This window comes from Colobus angolensis, unplaced genomic scaffold (genome assembly GCF_000951035.1).
Source record: "Colobus angolensis palliatus isolate OR3802 unplaced genomic scaffold, Cang.pa_1.0 Scaffold186, whole genome shotgun sequence".
NCBI lineage: Eukaryota > Metazoa > Chordata > Mammalia > Primates > Cercopithecidae > Colobus > Colobus angolensis.
The window spans coordinates 2,109,061-2,124,573 of NW_012114999.1; the positions used below are offsets into that span (position 1 = coordinate 2,109,061).

The 15,513-nt window shown below is 35.2% G+C and overlaps 1 protein-coding gene across 1 annotated transcript in view; it reads left to right on the forward strand.

The window, feature by feature from the left end:
- Window positions 1-15,513, forward strand: part of CCDC18 (coiled-coil domain containing 18) — a 114,166-nt gene that overhangs the window by 23,527 nt on the left and 75,126 nt on the right. The window contains exons 8-14 of the mRNA XM_011939996.1: window positions 3,406-3,527; window positions 5,320-5,611; window positions 8,712-8,836; window positions 10,036-10,196; window positions 12,658-12,881; window positions 14,537-14,647; window positions 15,339-15,470. Of these exons, the coding sequence (XP_011795386.1) occupies window positions 3,406-3,527; window positions 5,320-5,611; window positions 8,712-8,836; window positions 10,036-10,196; window positions 12,658-12,881; window positions 14,537-14,647; window positions 15,339-15,470 (1,167 nt within the window). The remainder of the gene's footprint in view (window positions 1-3,405; window positions 3,528-5,319; window positions 5,612-8,711; window positions 8,837-10,035; window positions 10,197-12,657; window positions 12,882-14,536; window positions 14,648-15,338; window positions 15,471-15,513) is intronic.

Below are 15,513 nucleotides of genomic sequence, written 5' to 3' on the forward strand. Positions count from 1 at the left end.
GAATAATTAAAATATGTTTATGGTTGAGACAGAGAGTAATTTTTATGATCTTATAAAATCATTTAAATAAACAATTTGTAAATGTTAGTTAAGGATGATGTTTACCAATTCTTTTATTATCAGCAGAAACTTTTTTATCCAAAGAGGGAAAAGAGTAGAGAGAGGAGAAGGAACAAAATATAGAGAAGGATGGAATATGTGAACAGAGATTGGAGCTAGAGAAGTAGAAGAAAGAAATTCATTTTTATCACTTCAGTGAAAATGAAGACAGATTATGTAGCCTTCAACTGGTCTCTCTGAGTCTGCTACTCTGAGAGGGGCTGGCTTCTGCCTCTCAGAGGGAAGGTTCCTTGAACTGATTTGATATAGAAATATAGTGAGTTTATTACATTCATTTATTATATTCATTTAGTATCTTTAAGTAATATCACATGGTAATGAAATGTGTGTGGAGGAACACTACAGTTGGATATTCAGATAATGAGCTCAAAAGAGAGGTCTGGTAAAGAGATACTAATATGGGAGCTTCCATCTTGAGATAACAGTGAAAGCAGAGGAAGTTTATGATTCTATTCAAACAAAGGTAGAAAGGCAGAGGAAGGAATGTTTAGGTAGAACGGTAGAATGAGAAGATGGGTATTCATTTATTAAACAATTATGAAATTCCTTTTACATGCCAGGTACTGTGCTAGTCTCTGGGAGATCCAGTGATACATAACACATGATACCTACCCTAAAGAGCTCACTGTCTAGTAAGATTGACAAGTATATAAACAAATAATTTCAGTATTTTGGAATAGGAAGCATAATATAGAAATAAGAGGTAGGTGTAGTAGGGTGGGATGAAGGTGGCGGTGGTTAATAAACTCTGGTGGGCCCAAAGAAGGCTTCACAGAGTAGGCAATGCTTGAGCTGCTAGGCTATCTTAAATATAGTGGTATATCATTGAATAGTGTTAAGCAGGGAAAATGATTCAAAATCTAGGTTCTAGGAAGCTCACTCTGATGTCATGTGAAGATGCATTTGAGAGGTGAGAGACAAGTCAAGGAGACTTTAAAAGACAAGGCAAGAGACATTGAAGATGAAGGAGCTGAGTAGATAGCTATGAGGGATGTTAAAGTTGGGGAATCAGTGGGATCTAGTGACCACTTGAATGCATTAGAAGCCGGCAGTATGAGAAAGAAGAATATAGGATATTTTTAGGTTGCTGGTTTGAGTGACTGCTGGATGACTGCATCATGAATCAAAATAGACAATTTAGGAAAAAAAGTTGATGAGTTCTATTTTGGAAATGTCTGTAGAATAACCAGTTATAGGTTTCTAGTAGGCTTTTGTATCTATAGGTCTGGATTTCGATATAGAAATCTGTACTAGGGCTGTAGTTTTGAGAATTGACAGTACTGAATTAAAGTGGTAGAAGCCTTGGACATTGACAGAGTTCATATAGAATGAGAACAAGAGGGAAGATACCCTGGGAGATAAAGAACAGGTAGATTACCTTTTGAAAGGTATCGATAAGTTATTTTTAAAAATTAGAGAATCAGGAAAGTATAATACGAAAAGCCAAGGTGATAGAACATTTTAAAAAGAAGATGGTGATCTTCAGTGCCAGATGTTGCAAACTGGTCAAGAAGAATGAGGACTGAACCAGGTGTGGTGGCTTACACCTGTAATTCCAGCTACTCAGGAGGCTGAGGTAGAAGGATTGCTTGAACTCAGGAATTAGAGGCTGCATTAAGCCATGATAATGTCACTGCACTCAGGCCTGAGTGAAAGAGCAAGACCCTGTCTGTAAAAAATCAGAAAAAAATTTTAGAAAGGTGAGGAACGAGACAGAGCTCTTGGTTTTTATAATCAGGGAGTCATTGGATACTTTGTAGAGAGCAACTTATTAAAATAGAAGGCACAACCTCTGAAATGGGAGAGATGGAAAGGGAGAGAGTAGAGGTAGCTAACAGACAATTCTTTACATATAATAGGTGAAGAGGAAGTAAGTGTGTGTGGCGGGTTGGGAAAGTCAGCGAATGGAAGGGAAGAAAGAAGCTAAGTTAAGGTGAAGAAGCTGTGGTAAAGCACCTAAGGGTACCCTGAACATATTAGTAGGGGGAGATTGAAGATGTTAGAATTATAAGGAATAAAAGATAGCACAAGGGTCTGAACGATATGCAAGATGATAGTCCAAGAGCAGAAGTGAGATTCTTTTTTTTAATGAAATAGGACATTTCTTTTCCTTGTGGATAAAAAGAAAAGTTTTAGGTGGAAGGAAATTGAAGGATTTTGAATTAAATGTCTTTGGTCCCATAAGTTAAGATGTTGCTTAAGAAATTTTCATAGCATAAGGAGGATAGGAGGGATTTTGGAAACTTGGGGTGAGTATTTCTCATAATATAGTTGCAGTAAGGAAAGTCAAGAAATTCACTAAACTTTTGAGAGAATATATAGAAAGAACAGAGCAGTCAGGAATTATGAGTTAATAAAAGGAAGCAAAGAAAACAAGAGTGGCCAGAGTCAAGTGTAATATTGTCATGACAACTACATGATAAAATATTTTAGGGGAGAAGTTACCAACAATATTAAATACTGAGATCCAGGAGAAAGTCTGCAGTTGATTACAAAGTGGTCATTCCTTTGCAGTAAAACTGTGAATATCACTTGGCAGTGTAAAATATTAAGGTCTCACTAAGTATTGAAATCTTAAATGTGAATTAGTTAATAAGAAGGCTGTTTTGAGAGTCTTGGAGAGGGTGCTTGTGGGAATGAAATATCTTAGAAGGGATTTTTAATAAGGTGATCAGTAAGGGGAGGTAGAAGACCTAGTAAGAGGAATATTCTTGGGGAGAAGAAGGACTTTATGGAGAAAAGAGAGAAGAATGTAAGAGACAGGTTTTTTTTTACACTTAGGGTTATCATTTGCAAACAATGCTCAGCAAAGCCCTATAGTTAGGTGGATATAACAGGGTAACAAAGGAATTGGGGCAGATATACCCAATCTTCCCCTCTCAACACTGTATCCTGGGTGCTTTTATCTGTTCTACATTTTGGGCTGTGGTTTCATTGGTAAATTTTGTGGTTAAAATTTCAAAAACAACCTCTCTGGAACATTTGCACTAAAATTAACCTTTAGTAACTCGTACACAGCAGCTCTAGATGAATTTTTGCTTTCAGTTGATGCAATTGCCTATCTGTTACAGGTTTTCTGGACATGTAGTATCATCCTTTTCTCTGTCTTTTGTTACTGCCCAGGAACTTCATGTTGCTACTTTTCACTATGAGGCTGGGGACTTAAATGTATGAAATTCTTAGTCTACATTCCTGCTTATTTCTGAAATCACTACTTACATTTTTAGCTTGAAACACCTAAAACTTACAACCACATTAGTATGTACACTTAAATTATTGTTTTAGGTTCAAGCTGAAGAAGAAATATTGGAGAGAAATCTAATTAACTGTGAAAAAGAAAATAAAAGGCTACAAGAAAAGTGTGGTCTATATAAAAGTGAACTTGAAATTCTGAAAGAGAAATTAAGGTACAGTATTCTGTTGTAGAAAAAGGATTTTTGTGTGGAGATGGAAAAAACTGAAACATTTTAAAACAATATTTTATATGTTGTAATTATGGGCTTACATTATATAGAAGGATAGGCTTCGTGACTGAAACTGTTTTCTAGCTATCGAGTTAGAATTAGAAATGAAGTAAAATGTGTTAATGCAAATATAATGGTAAATATGGAGAGGTACTGATCAACATATTTGCTTTGCATATATTTAGGGAAAATTAATAGACATAATGTCATTGATGTATGACCACATTAACTTGCTAGTAAAATGTGTATAATATCTGATGTTCTAATAAAAAGTGTTTTTCAAATCATAAAAAATTACCTAGTCCAAACTTCTCATTTTATATGTAAAGAAACAGAAGCCCCAAGAGTAGCCAGAATTTACTGAAGGTCTTTGAAAGATCAAAGTCTTCTGACTCCTATACTCTCTCTTAATATATCTTGTTGTCCTCTTAAAACTAACACCCATCAACTTTCAGAGGTTAATATTAATCAGTCTTTATCACTTCAAACTCTTAATTTTTTTTAAAAAAAAGGGGGAGCAGGAAGCAATCAGAATAACTGGTTTGTCTAATTTTGCCGTACTTTCCTTAAGGTAGTCTGTTTAATATTTTTGCCAAGGAGGAGGGAGTAAAGATGCTTTTTACTAGAGTATTTTCTAGAATTGATTATCGATTGCAAGATCTACTTCTAAGAAAGAAAAATGCTGCCGATTACACTATGATGCAATCCTTCATCACTTAAAATGTTTATACTTCATGAAAGAATTCTTGTATATTACATATGATTTCTTAAGTCATGTTATTTTTATATTTTTCAAAAAAATGTTATTTTCATATTTCAAATATAAGTGAAATAAGTTGGTTAAGATATTTTTAAAACTTCACATTTGGAGTCTGACCCTTCTAAAATGTCTAAGTTTTTCAACACAGTATCTCCCAGTGTGCCATTAAGAGTTGCTGATGCAGTATTTTTTAAAAGAATCCTTGTAAGGGCCGGGCACCGTGGCTCTCGCCTGTAATCCCAGCACTTTGGGAGGCTGAGGCAGGCGGATCATGAGATCAGGAGATCGAGACCATCCTGGCTAACACAGTGAAACCCCATCTCTACTGAAAAAAAAAAACTTAGCTGGGCGTGGTGGCAGGCGCCTGTAGTCCCAACTACTCGGGACGCTGAGGCAGGAGAATGGCATGAACCTGGGAGGCGGAGCTTGCAGTGAGCCAAGATCACGCCACTGCACTCCAGTCTGGGCAACAGAGTGAGACTCCATCTCAAAAAAAAAAAAAAATTCTTGTAAGAAGAGAAAGTCATTGATGCTGGGCTCTTAAGCTGATTGTACAATTATGTAGAGCCAATTTACTTTTTCTCCTGTTTTAGGAATCCAAAACTTTGTTGATAATGCGAAATGCTATGTCAGGGATTTTGGAGTTAGATTTCCTGTCTTATATAATTAAACAGGGAGCAAAAATGCTTTCAAGATAGTAGGGCTGTCCTTCCCTGCCATTTATTGTGAGACACTTGGAAAGTTATTTAACCTTTTTGTGCCTCAGTTACCTCATCTGTAAATAAGAAGTAATAATAGTGCTAACTACATAAAGTTGTGAGTGCCTGGCATGCAGAAAGTAGGTACTTAGTAAATGTGAGCAGGTATTATTTCAGAATTAAGCTTCAAAAAATTTTCAAAGTGAGATTAAATAAATATGATTGAAAATGAATGCATATATATTTTATTTTCATTTTTATTCTCTTTTCTTCATAGGCAGTTAAAAGAAGAAAATAACAATGGAAAAGAAAAACTAAGGATCATGGCAGTGAAAAATTCAGAAGTCATGGCACAACTAACTGAATCTAGACAAAGTATTTTGAAGCTAGAGAGTGAGTTAGAGAACAAAGACGAAATACTTAGAGACAAATTTTCTTTAATGAATGAAAACCGAGAATTAAAGGTCCGTGTTGCAGCACAGAATGAGCGACTAGATTTATGTCAACAAGAAATTGAAAGTTCAAGGGTAGAACTAAGAAGTATGGAAAAGATTATATCCCAGTTGCCGGTAAGTATGTGTGATTATGTAATGGAAAAGAAGAATTTTACTAAAGTGTTTTAGAAAAGACTATCATTTTGTGGTTGTTTTATTAACTTCTAATTTTTTTCTTTCCTCTTTAGTCTTGAATTTCTCTTCTATCTAACCTCTGTTTTTTTTCCTGCACTTAACCATTGTACACTTTTTCCCAGTTTCTCAGATGCCATATATTAGAATGGCACAGAATGTTTTTTAAACAGCTTTATTGAAGTATCATTTACATACCTTAAAATTTGCCTATTTTAAGTGTACTAATCTCTGATTTTTAGTAAATTTTCAAGTTTTATAACAATCACAATCCAGCTTTGAAACATGTCTATCATCCCCAAAAGGTGTTTTGTACCCATTTATAATTAGGCCCTGTACTCACTTCTACCCATAGGAAGACACTAATAGTTTTTGCATCTATAGATGTCTTTTCTGGACATTTCACATAAATGAACTCATATAATATGTGCTCTTTTGCATTCTTAATGTTTTTGAGAGTCATTCATGTTGTGATACCAGTATTTCATTTCTTTTTATTGCTAAATAGTATTTCATTATGTAGATACGTTACATTTGATTTATCCATTCACTGGTTGGTGGACATTTGGATTGTTTCCACTTTGGGGTATTATGAATAATGCTTCTATGAACATTTGCATACAAGTCTTTGGACATGTTTTCATTTCTCTTCAGTAAATACCTAGGAGTAGAATTGTTGGGTCATATGGTGAATGTATTCTAAACTGTTTTCCAAAGTGTCTACACTATTTTACATTCTCACCAGCAATGTATGAGGGTTCCTGTTTCTCTACTTCCTTGCCAACACTTGTTCTTGTCTTTTTTATTATTACCATCTTAGTGGATGTGAAGTGGTATCACATTGTGGTTTTAATTTACATTTCTTTTTTTTTTTTTAAGACAGACTCTTACTCTGTTGCCCAGGCTGGAGTGCAGTGGCATGATCGCAGCTTACTGCAACCTCTGGTTCCCAGGTTCAAGCAATTCTCCTGCCTCAGCCTCCCGAGTAGCCAGGACTACAGGCACATGGGACGGGGTTTCACCACATTGGTCAAGCTGGTCTCAAATGTGCCCACCTCGGCCTGACCTCATGATCCGCCCACCTTGGCGTCCCAAAGTGCTGAGATTACAGGCGTGAGCCACCATGCCTGGCCCTAATTTACATTTTTTTAACAACTCATGATGAGCAACTTTTCATGTACTTATTAGAATGGCATAGAACTTTAATTTTTTTTTTTTGTTTGAGACGGCATCTCGCTCTGTCGCCAGGCTGGAGTGCAGTGGTGAGATCTCGGCTCACCGCAACCTCCGCCTCCTGGGTTCAAGCTATTCTCCTGCCTCAGCCTCCCTAGTAGCTGGAATTACAAGCATGTGCCACCACGCCCAGCTAATTTTGTATTTTTAGTTGAGACAGGGTTTCTGCACATTGGTCAGGCTGGTCTTGAACTCCTGACCTCAGGTGATCTGCCTGCCTCGGCCTCCCAAAGTGCTGGGACTACAGGCTTGAGCCACCATGCCTGGCCTAAAATGTTCTTATAATAATGGTCTACCACCTTTTCTCTTTGAGTTATATTTGTGGCCATACATATAAGTGAGATTAAGAAGAAGGTAAATAAACCTATTCAGGAATTTGTAATCAATAAGTGTAAAATGAAGGAAAAATCAGGGGAAACTATAGGTAAATATATTATGGTTGGTTTCACATATGAATGCATAGTAGACTAGATGGTAGACTTACCGATGTTAAACTATTATGAACTGTGGAATTATGAACCAAAAAACTCTTAGCAACTGTCTGATTCAATATCATTTTATTGGTGAAGAAACCTAGACCCAAGGAAGTAAATAAATTGCTCAACTGGTAAGTAGTAGAATTTAAACTAGAACATAAAATCTTAGCTCCTCTGTTGTATCTGCTTTCCCCAGATGCTATTTGCTTAGATTTTTAATATACTATTTGCTTTTGAAATTAGAAGGTAATCATATACAGATAACAATTTTAAATTGCATTCTCATTTGTGTATCAAGAATTATTTCATATATGGTCAGGCACAGTGGTTCATGCTTGTAATCCCAGCATTTTGGCAGGCCAAGGTAAGAGGAACTCTTGAAGCAAGAGTTCAAGACCAGCCTGGGCAATATAGCAAGACCCTGTCTCTACAAAAATACAAAAGTTAGCTGGGCATGGTGGTGCATGCCTGTGGTCCCAGTTACTCGAGAAGCTGACGTAGGAGGATTGCTTGAGACCAGGAGTTCAAGGCTGCAGTGAGTTCTATGATCATAAGCTCCAGTCGGGGTGACAGAGTGAGACCCTGTCTCTAAAAACAGAATCATTTGAGATATGATTCCGAATGTGGTAATGTATGTTTGATCATTTGTTTCTTGTAGTGCTAAGAATGATACGATTAGGAAATGTGATTTTTTTTCCCCCACTTCTAGGAGGTGTGATTTGGTTATAGTTTGAAGGTAGAAGTCATTAAGTGCTTACCTTGCTCATTTATAACTGTCTTTTAAAATTCTGTATTATCCAAACCAACAGAAAGGTGCATATGCTAGTGTAGCACCATATTTGTAAAATTTGGTACATGTATTGTCTTATCAGCTCTATACTTTTTAGAATAAAATTTTATAGGTAAAGCTTCTTATGTACCTTGTCAGATCCCTGTTCTCTTCCTCTCTCCTCAGAAATGGCAATTATTCTGAAATTCATGTGTATCCTTCTCATCCATGTTTTAAATACTGTCACATATAGATGCATCTAGAAATATATATATGTTGCTTAGTGTTTTTATGAAAATACTGTTTGCCACTATAATTTGTTTTTCACTCAATATTGTTATGAGATGTATCCATACTGATTTGTGTGACTCAGGTTTATTTCTTTTAACTATTGTAGTTTTCCAATTATCTTAATATTTCTTAATATATTTATATATTCTCCTGTTGATGGACATTAAGTTGTTTCCATCAAATTCATACAGTTTTTAAAATATTAAGTTCTGAATAAAAAAGCAACTGCATCCCATGTACGTAAGTTTACATGTGTTTGTTTTTAAACTTACAGTTAAAAAGAGAATTATTTGGCTTTAAATCGTCTCTTTCTAAATACCAGATGAGTAGCTTCTCAAACAAGGAAGACCGTTGCGTTGGCTGCTGTGAGGCAAATAAATTGGTGATTTCGGAATTGAGGTACAATTTTCAGAATCTTCACTTATAGCAAATAGAATGTTTTTTATTGGTAATTAAGACCCTTAATTGGCTGGGCGTGGTGGCTCATGCCTGTAATACCAATACTTTGGGAGGCCAAGGTGGGTGGATCACAAGGTCAGGAGTTCGAGACCAGTCTGACCAACATGGTGAAACCTCATCTCTACTAAAAATACAAAAATTAGCGTGCCGCGCCTGTAATCCCCGCTACTTGGGAGGCTGAGGCAGGAGAATCACTTGAACCCGGGAGGCAGAGGTTGCAGTGAGCTGAGATAGTGCCACTGCACTCCAGCCTGAGCAACAGAGTGAGACTCCATCAAAAATAAAATAAAATAAAATAAAATAAAATAAAATAAAATAAAATAACCTTTAATTGAAGAATTTAAAAAATATACAGAAAAGCTCAGAGAATATTATAACAGGTATCTGTGATTCCACAACTAAGAATTTAATCTTCTTAACCAGGATTGATTCTCCTTAAAATTTGTGGTATTTGTTTTAAATAGGTTTCTCTAAATAAAAAATAAAGCATTACAGGATGAATAATGCCCTTTGTTCCTTATGACTAGTCCCATTTTTCCCCTAAGTATCCACCATCATGAATTGGATATATATTTCTGTACTCATTTTTGTATGTTTACACACGTGTACACAAATATAAATATACTGTATACTGTGTGCAATTTTGCTTTTTCACTCAACAGTATTTTAAAAATTCATTCATATTGAGATAGAGTAGATTAACAAATGGATTTGTGTGGTTAGTTACTTTGAATCACTGTGTAGGATTCTGTCCTATAACAGTGTCATAATTTATTTGTTCCTTTATAGGTATCTTGTTTCTATTTTCTGTTACAAACAGTGCTGCAAAGGACATCCTTATACATGTTTTCTTATACATATATATGAGAGTTTCTGTAGTATATATTCCTAAAAGTGAAATTGCTGGGTCATAGAGTGTGTATGTTTTCAATTTTACTAGATACCATCAAGTTTGTAAAGTGACTGAACCAGTTTATAATCCTACCATGGTCTATACGAGTTTTCATATCCTGCCTAAAGAGTTGACTAATATCAGAATTATAATTTTTTCATCAACTTGAAAGGTGAAAAATAGTACAGTAGGAGATATTTTTATAGAATCTTTCTAATAATTTTTCACTTCTTTTCTTTTGTGCCAGAATTAAGCTTGCAATAAAAGAGGCAGAAATTCAAAAGCTTCATGCGAACCTGACTGCAAATCAGTTATCTCAGAGTCTTATTACTTGTAATGACAGCCAAGAAAGCAGCAAATTAAGTAGTTTAGAAACAGAACCTGTAAAGCTAGGTGGTCATCAAGTGGGTAAGTATATTGAGTTGTTTTAATAAATTATATTTAGAGTTTTGGATGATAGTCTTTTTTAAAAAAAACTTTTATTTAAATTTTTTTTAAAATTTAACTTAAGTTCAGGGATACATGTGCAGATTTGTTACATAGGTAAGCTTGTGTCATGGAGGTTTGTTTTACAGATTATTTCATCACCCAGGTATTAAGCCTAGTATCCCTTAATTATTTTTCCTGATCCACTCCCTCCTTCCACCCTCCACCCTCTGATAGACCCCAGTGTGTGTTGTTCCCTTCTATGTGTCCATGTGTTCTCAGATGATAGTTCGTAAAGAACAAATTTATCAACTGTTTGGTTTCTATTATCAAACATACTTGATAATCTATTACTAGTTATGGTCTGATAAGACAGCAAAAGTTATTTCAGAATTATTAGACTTTGTATCATTCTTTAGTGAAGTAAAATTGATACCCAGTAAGACAGTGGTCCCCAACCTTTTTGGCACCAGGGACTGGTTTTGTGGAAGACATTTTTTCCATGGACCAGGGGCAGGGGCAGGGGTGGTTTCAGGATGATTCAAATGCATGACTTTTATTGTGCACTTTATTTATATTATTATTACATTGATGATGAAATAATCATACAACTCATTGTAATGTAGAATCAGTGGGAGCCCTGACCTTGTTTTCCTGCAACTAGAAGGTTCCATCTGGGGGTCATGGGAGACAGTGACAGATCATCAGGCATTAGATTCTCATAAGGAGTGCGCAATCTAGATCCTGCGCATGTGCAGTTCATAACAGGGTTTGTGTTCCTATGGGAATCTAATGCCACAGCTAATCTGACAGGAGGTAGAGCTCAAGCAATAATGCGAGCGATTGGGAGTGGGAGTCATTCGCCTGCCACTCACCTCCTACTATGTGGCCCAGTTCCTAACAGGCCATGGACTGGTACCAGTCTGTGGCCCAGGGGTTGGGGACCCCTGCAATTAAGATGCACCCATTTTAATATACAGTTTGATACGTTTTGTCAGGTGTTTGTGTTTTAATGTTTAACTCTTGTTACCATCACCACAGTCAAGACATAAGACATCTCCATCAGGATCCCTTGTACTTTTTGCCAGTTAACTTTTAGGCTTAATTTTCTCTTCTTCTTTTTTTTTTTTTTTAAACCCACAAAACTTTTCTTTAAGTTTAGATTATTGATTTTAGACCTCTTTTCCTTTTTCATCTAAGTGTTTAAGGATAGAAACTTCCCTTTAGGCAGTGCTTTGGCTGTATTCCACTACTTTTTTAAATGTGTTGTATTTTCATTTTCATTCAGTTCAAAATAGTTATCTCTTGTGATTTCCTCTTTGACTCACAGGCTGTGTGTGTTTTATTTCCAAATATTTGGAGGTTTTTCCAGATATTTTTGTGTCATTCATGATGACCAGAGAACATACCCTATAGGACTTCATTTATAAGAGTGTTTTGAGACTTGGTTTATTGGCCAGCATATGATCTATCTTGGTGAATCTTCCAAATTGGGAATACTAGTAATTAGAAGTGGTAATAAATATATGTTATAGATTCTCTTACATCAAGAACAGAGCCAATAAAAAGTAGATAGCCTAGAAAGTGAAATATAATGGGTGTAGAGAATTTATGAGAAATGGCTACTTATGCAAACCTTGAAGGCAAAGTGTATCTTTTCTTGTTTTCATATCTGTGTGTGTTCTCATGTAATCATCTACATTATGCTTTTTAAAAGCTTTCCTGAAGGCTTACTTACTGTGGAGTGGGAGATGTGTATGTTTATAGTGGAGAAGGGGCATGTTGAAACAACTACCTCTGATAACCCTCAGTAATTTTTTTTTAGACAGGATCTTGCCATGTTGCCCAGGATGGTCTTGAATTCAAGTGGCATGCACCTCAGCCTGTTGAATAGCTCAGATAACAGGTGTATTCCACTGTGCCTGGTTACCCTCAGTAATTTTTTAAAAAGCATCACTGAATTCTCATTAGCTAGTTTGGAGAGAAAGACGATGGGGTCAGGAAGGATTCACTCTTTGGAGCTTTTGAACCTGCATCTATGTGCAGTACATAAAAATGTTCTTAATGATCTCAAAGTGTCCAAATAAGTTTTATGATTACCTTCAGTTTAAGGAAAGAGGGCAACTTAAAACAAATTTTTTACAATGATTTCTACTAAAAAATGGAAGTTAAAAGGTGGAGAAGGATTCTTACATTTCTGGTACAAAGGAATAGTCTTAGCTACCTAGAAAAATGAGTGATTCAGAACTTTTTTCGTCTTTGTTATATATTTAATTTAGAGAGCACATTACTTATTCCTTGATTTCCTTAATGAAGGTCTCATTCTCTGTCCCTTTTAGTACTCTTTAGATCAGAAACTAAACTTTATGACTAAATCTTTCAACTAAGTAGGTTTTTATTCTTGAAGTCTTATTCAGAACAATTTTCCTTTTATGTTTATTAGCAGAAAGCATAAAAGATCAAAATCAACATACTATGAACAAGCAATATGAAAAAGAGAGGCAAAGACTTGTTACTGGAATAGAAGAACTACGTACTAAGCTGATACAAATAGAAGCTGAAAATTCTGATTTGAGGGTTAACATGGCTCACAGAACTAGTCAGTTTCAGCTGATTCAAGAGGAGCTGCTAGAGAAAGCTTCAAACTCCAGCAAACTGGAAAGTGAAGTATGGAATTAGCTTGGTATATATATTAATTTTTGAACTAGAACAAAATGTGTTATTTTAGGGTTTTATAAAAATTATATGTTTATATCCATATTTAAAGTTTTTCAAAAATGGTACCATATAAGTTACAAATTATTTTAAAATTACATTTGGAAACCTTTGTATTTTAACTTATGTTATTAAAAGTAGGAAAAACTCTGTAGTGGGTAAAAGGTCTCAAATTTGGTGGAAATAATATTGCATTGCAGCCTATTATTTCTTCCATAGTATAAGTTAATGTGGTTAATATACATTTATAAGTGAAGACTTTGGATTATGCTGTTGGAAGAAAAGGAGTGATAATAAAGGATTTCAAATTTTAGCAAATCCCCAACCACCTAGGAAGCCTGTTTAATATGCATATTTCTGGGTCCTGTTCCTGCAATTTCTGATTCAGTATATATGGGCACAAGAGTCTGCTTTTTTCTTTTCTTTTTCTTTCTTTCTTTTTTTTTCTTAGAGACAGGATCTTGCTCTGTTGCCCAATCTGGAGTGCAGTGGTGAGATCATAGCTCACTATAACTTTGAACTTCTGGGCTCAAGCCATTCTTCTGCCTCAGTCTTCCAAGTAGTTGAGACTGCAGACATGTGTCACTATGTCCAGCTAATTTTTTAAATTTTTTGTGGAGACAGTCGCCGTGTTGCCCAGGCTGGTCTTGAACTCCTGGTCTCAGGTGATCCCCACCTCAGTATCCCAAAATGCTGGGATTACAGGAGTGAGCCACCACGCCTAGCCAGAGTCTGTATTTTTATTTTTTGTGTATTTCTGCTGTTTAAAGAATCTGTATTTTTAAACAATTGCATGTAAACCTGAAACGACTACGCAAGGAATTCCATTCTGAAAAGGGGATAATGAGTGTTTTGTGAATATCTTGTCTTCATTTTCACTAAGGACAGGATAAGGGTGCCTCATTAGGTAATTGTGGACCAGGACCACATGGGTGTATCTTATACTCTACCTTCAAACCAGAGGCTGCAGTCATCTATAGGTACACTTTTTAAATACCTGCTTTCTCAGCTTAAAGTCTATAGCCAAGGCTGAGGAAAAGAACTATAAGATAGGAACTTATGTTAATAATGGAGATGGAGATTTAGACAGTTTATATTATAGCTACCAGTTTACTTAGGAAATTGCCAAATACTGGGATTAATAAGTTTTTTAAATTACAAAAATAGCACAGTCTTGTTAATGTAAAAGAGGAAAAAGAAGAAAGTGAACCATTGATAATTCTACCACCAGAAATAACTGCTGATACCATTTTATTGTACTTATTTCAGTCTTTAACAGCTACTTAAAAATAGGTTAGGGTATTGTCCTTTTTGGATATAGGGGTCTGAATTAAATGACTTATGTTTTACATGGATAGATAGAAGTGATCCTTTGTTTTCACTACTTGTTTTTCTTCTAAATTGTCGCTTATTTTTTAAAGTACTTATAATTATGTTGGTTAAAAAGTTATTCACTTTGCATCCTAAATGTTTTTAACTGTAAGTTTGCCCAATTTATCTAGACACAATGTATTTGAACTTTGAAAAGAGTAGCAGGTGTTTGATCTTAGGATGCAAAGTCATTACCTTTAAAAAATAATTTTACGTTTATTTCAATGTGTTTTCAGATGACAAAGAAGTGTTCTCAACTTTTAACTCTTGAGAAACAGCTGGAAGAAAAGATAGTTGCTTATTCCTCTATTGCTGCAAAAAATGCAGAACTAGAACAGGAGCTTATGGTAAAACTTATCTTTGTTGCTTCAGATTTACTGTGATTTTTAGGCACTTAATTTGTGACAGCACATTTGTTTTAGCATCATTATTATAAAATATATAGAAAAGTATAAGTTCTACTAAACTCTTCTGATCATTTCTTGTTTGCATTTTTAAGTTAATAGGCTTATATGGCAAGTTATCCAAGTTTTCTCATTTTATCCTAATGGTACTGAAGATAATGGTAGTTCTTTGATATGCTTCTTGATATTTAAAATAGTTTAAATCTTCTCATCTTGATAAAGTATTTTTAACCATTTTGTTAAAGTTTGAAGTATAAACTACTGTGGTTCTTTAAAAAATGGAGTATGACATATTTAATGCTTGACTAATGTACTTTTATGTAAAACTGCTTTTCAATTATACTTTTTTTTTTTTTTTTGAGACAAAGTCTCACTCTGTGGTTCAGGCTACAATGCAGTGGCACAATCATGGCTCACTATAGCCTTGGCCTCCCAGGCTTCCCCCTGAGCTTCCTCAGAAGCTATAACCACAGGCACATGCCACCACACCTACTTAGCTAATTTTTTGTATTTTTCATAGAGATGGGGTCTTGCCTTGTTGCCCAGGCTGGTCTTGAACTCCTGGGCTCAAGCAATCTGCCTGCCTTGGCCTCCCAAATCAATTATACTCTTTTAAAGTGTTTTGTGTTTCTAGGAAAAGAATGAAAAGATAAGGAGTCTAGAAACCAATATTAATACAGAGCATGAGAAAATTTGTTTAGCCTTTGAAAAAGCAAAGAAAATTCACTTGGAACAGCATAAAGAAATGGAAAAGCAGATTGAAAGAGTAAGTAATACATATTTAGAATATGAGTGCTGAAAGGAAACAT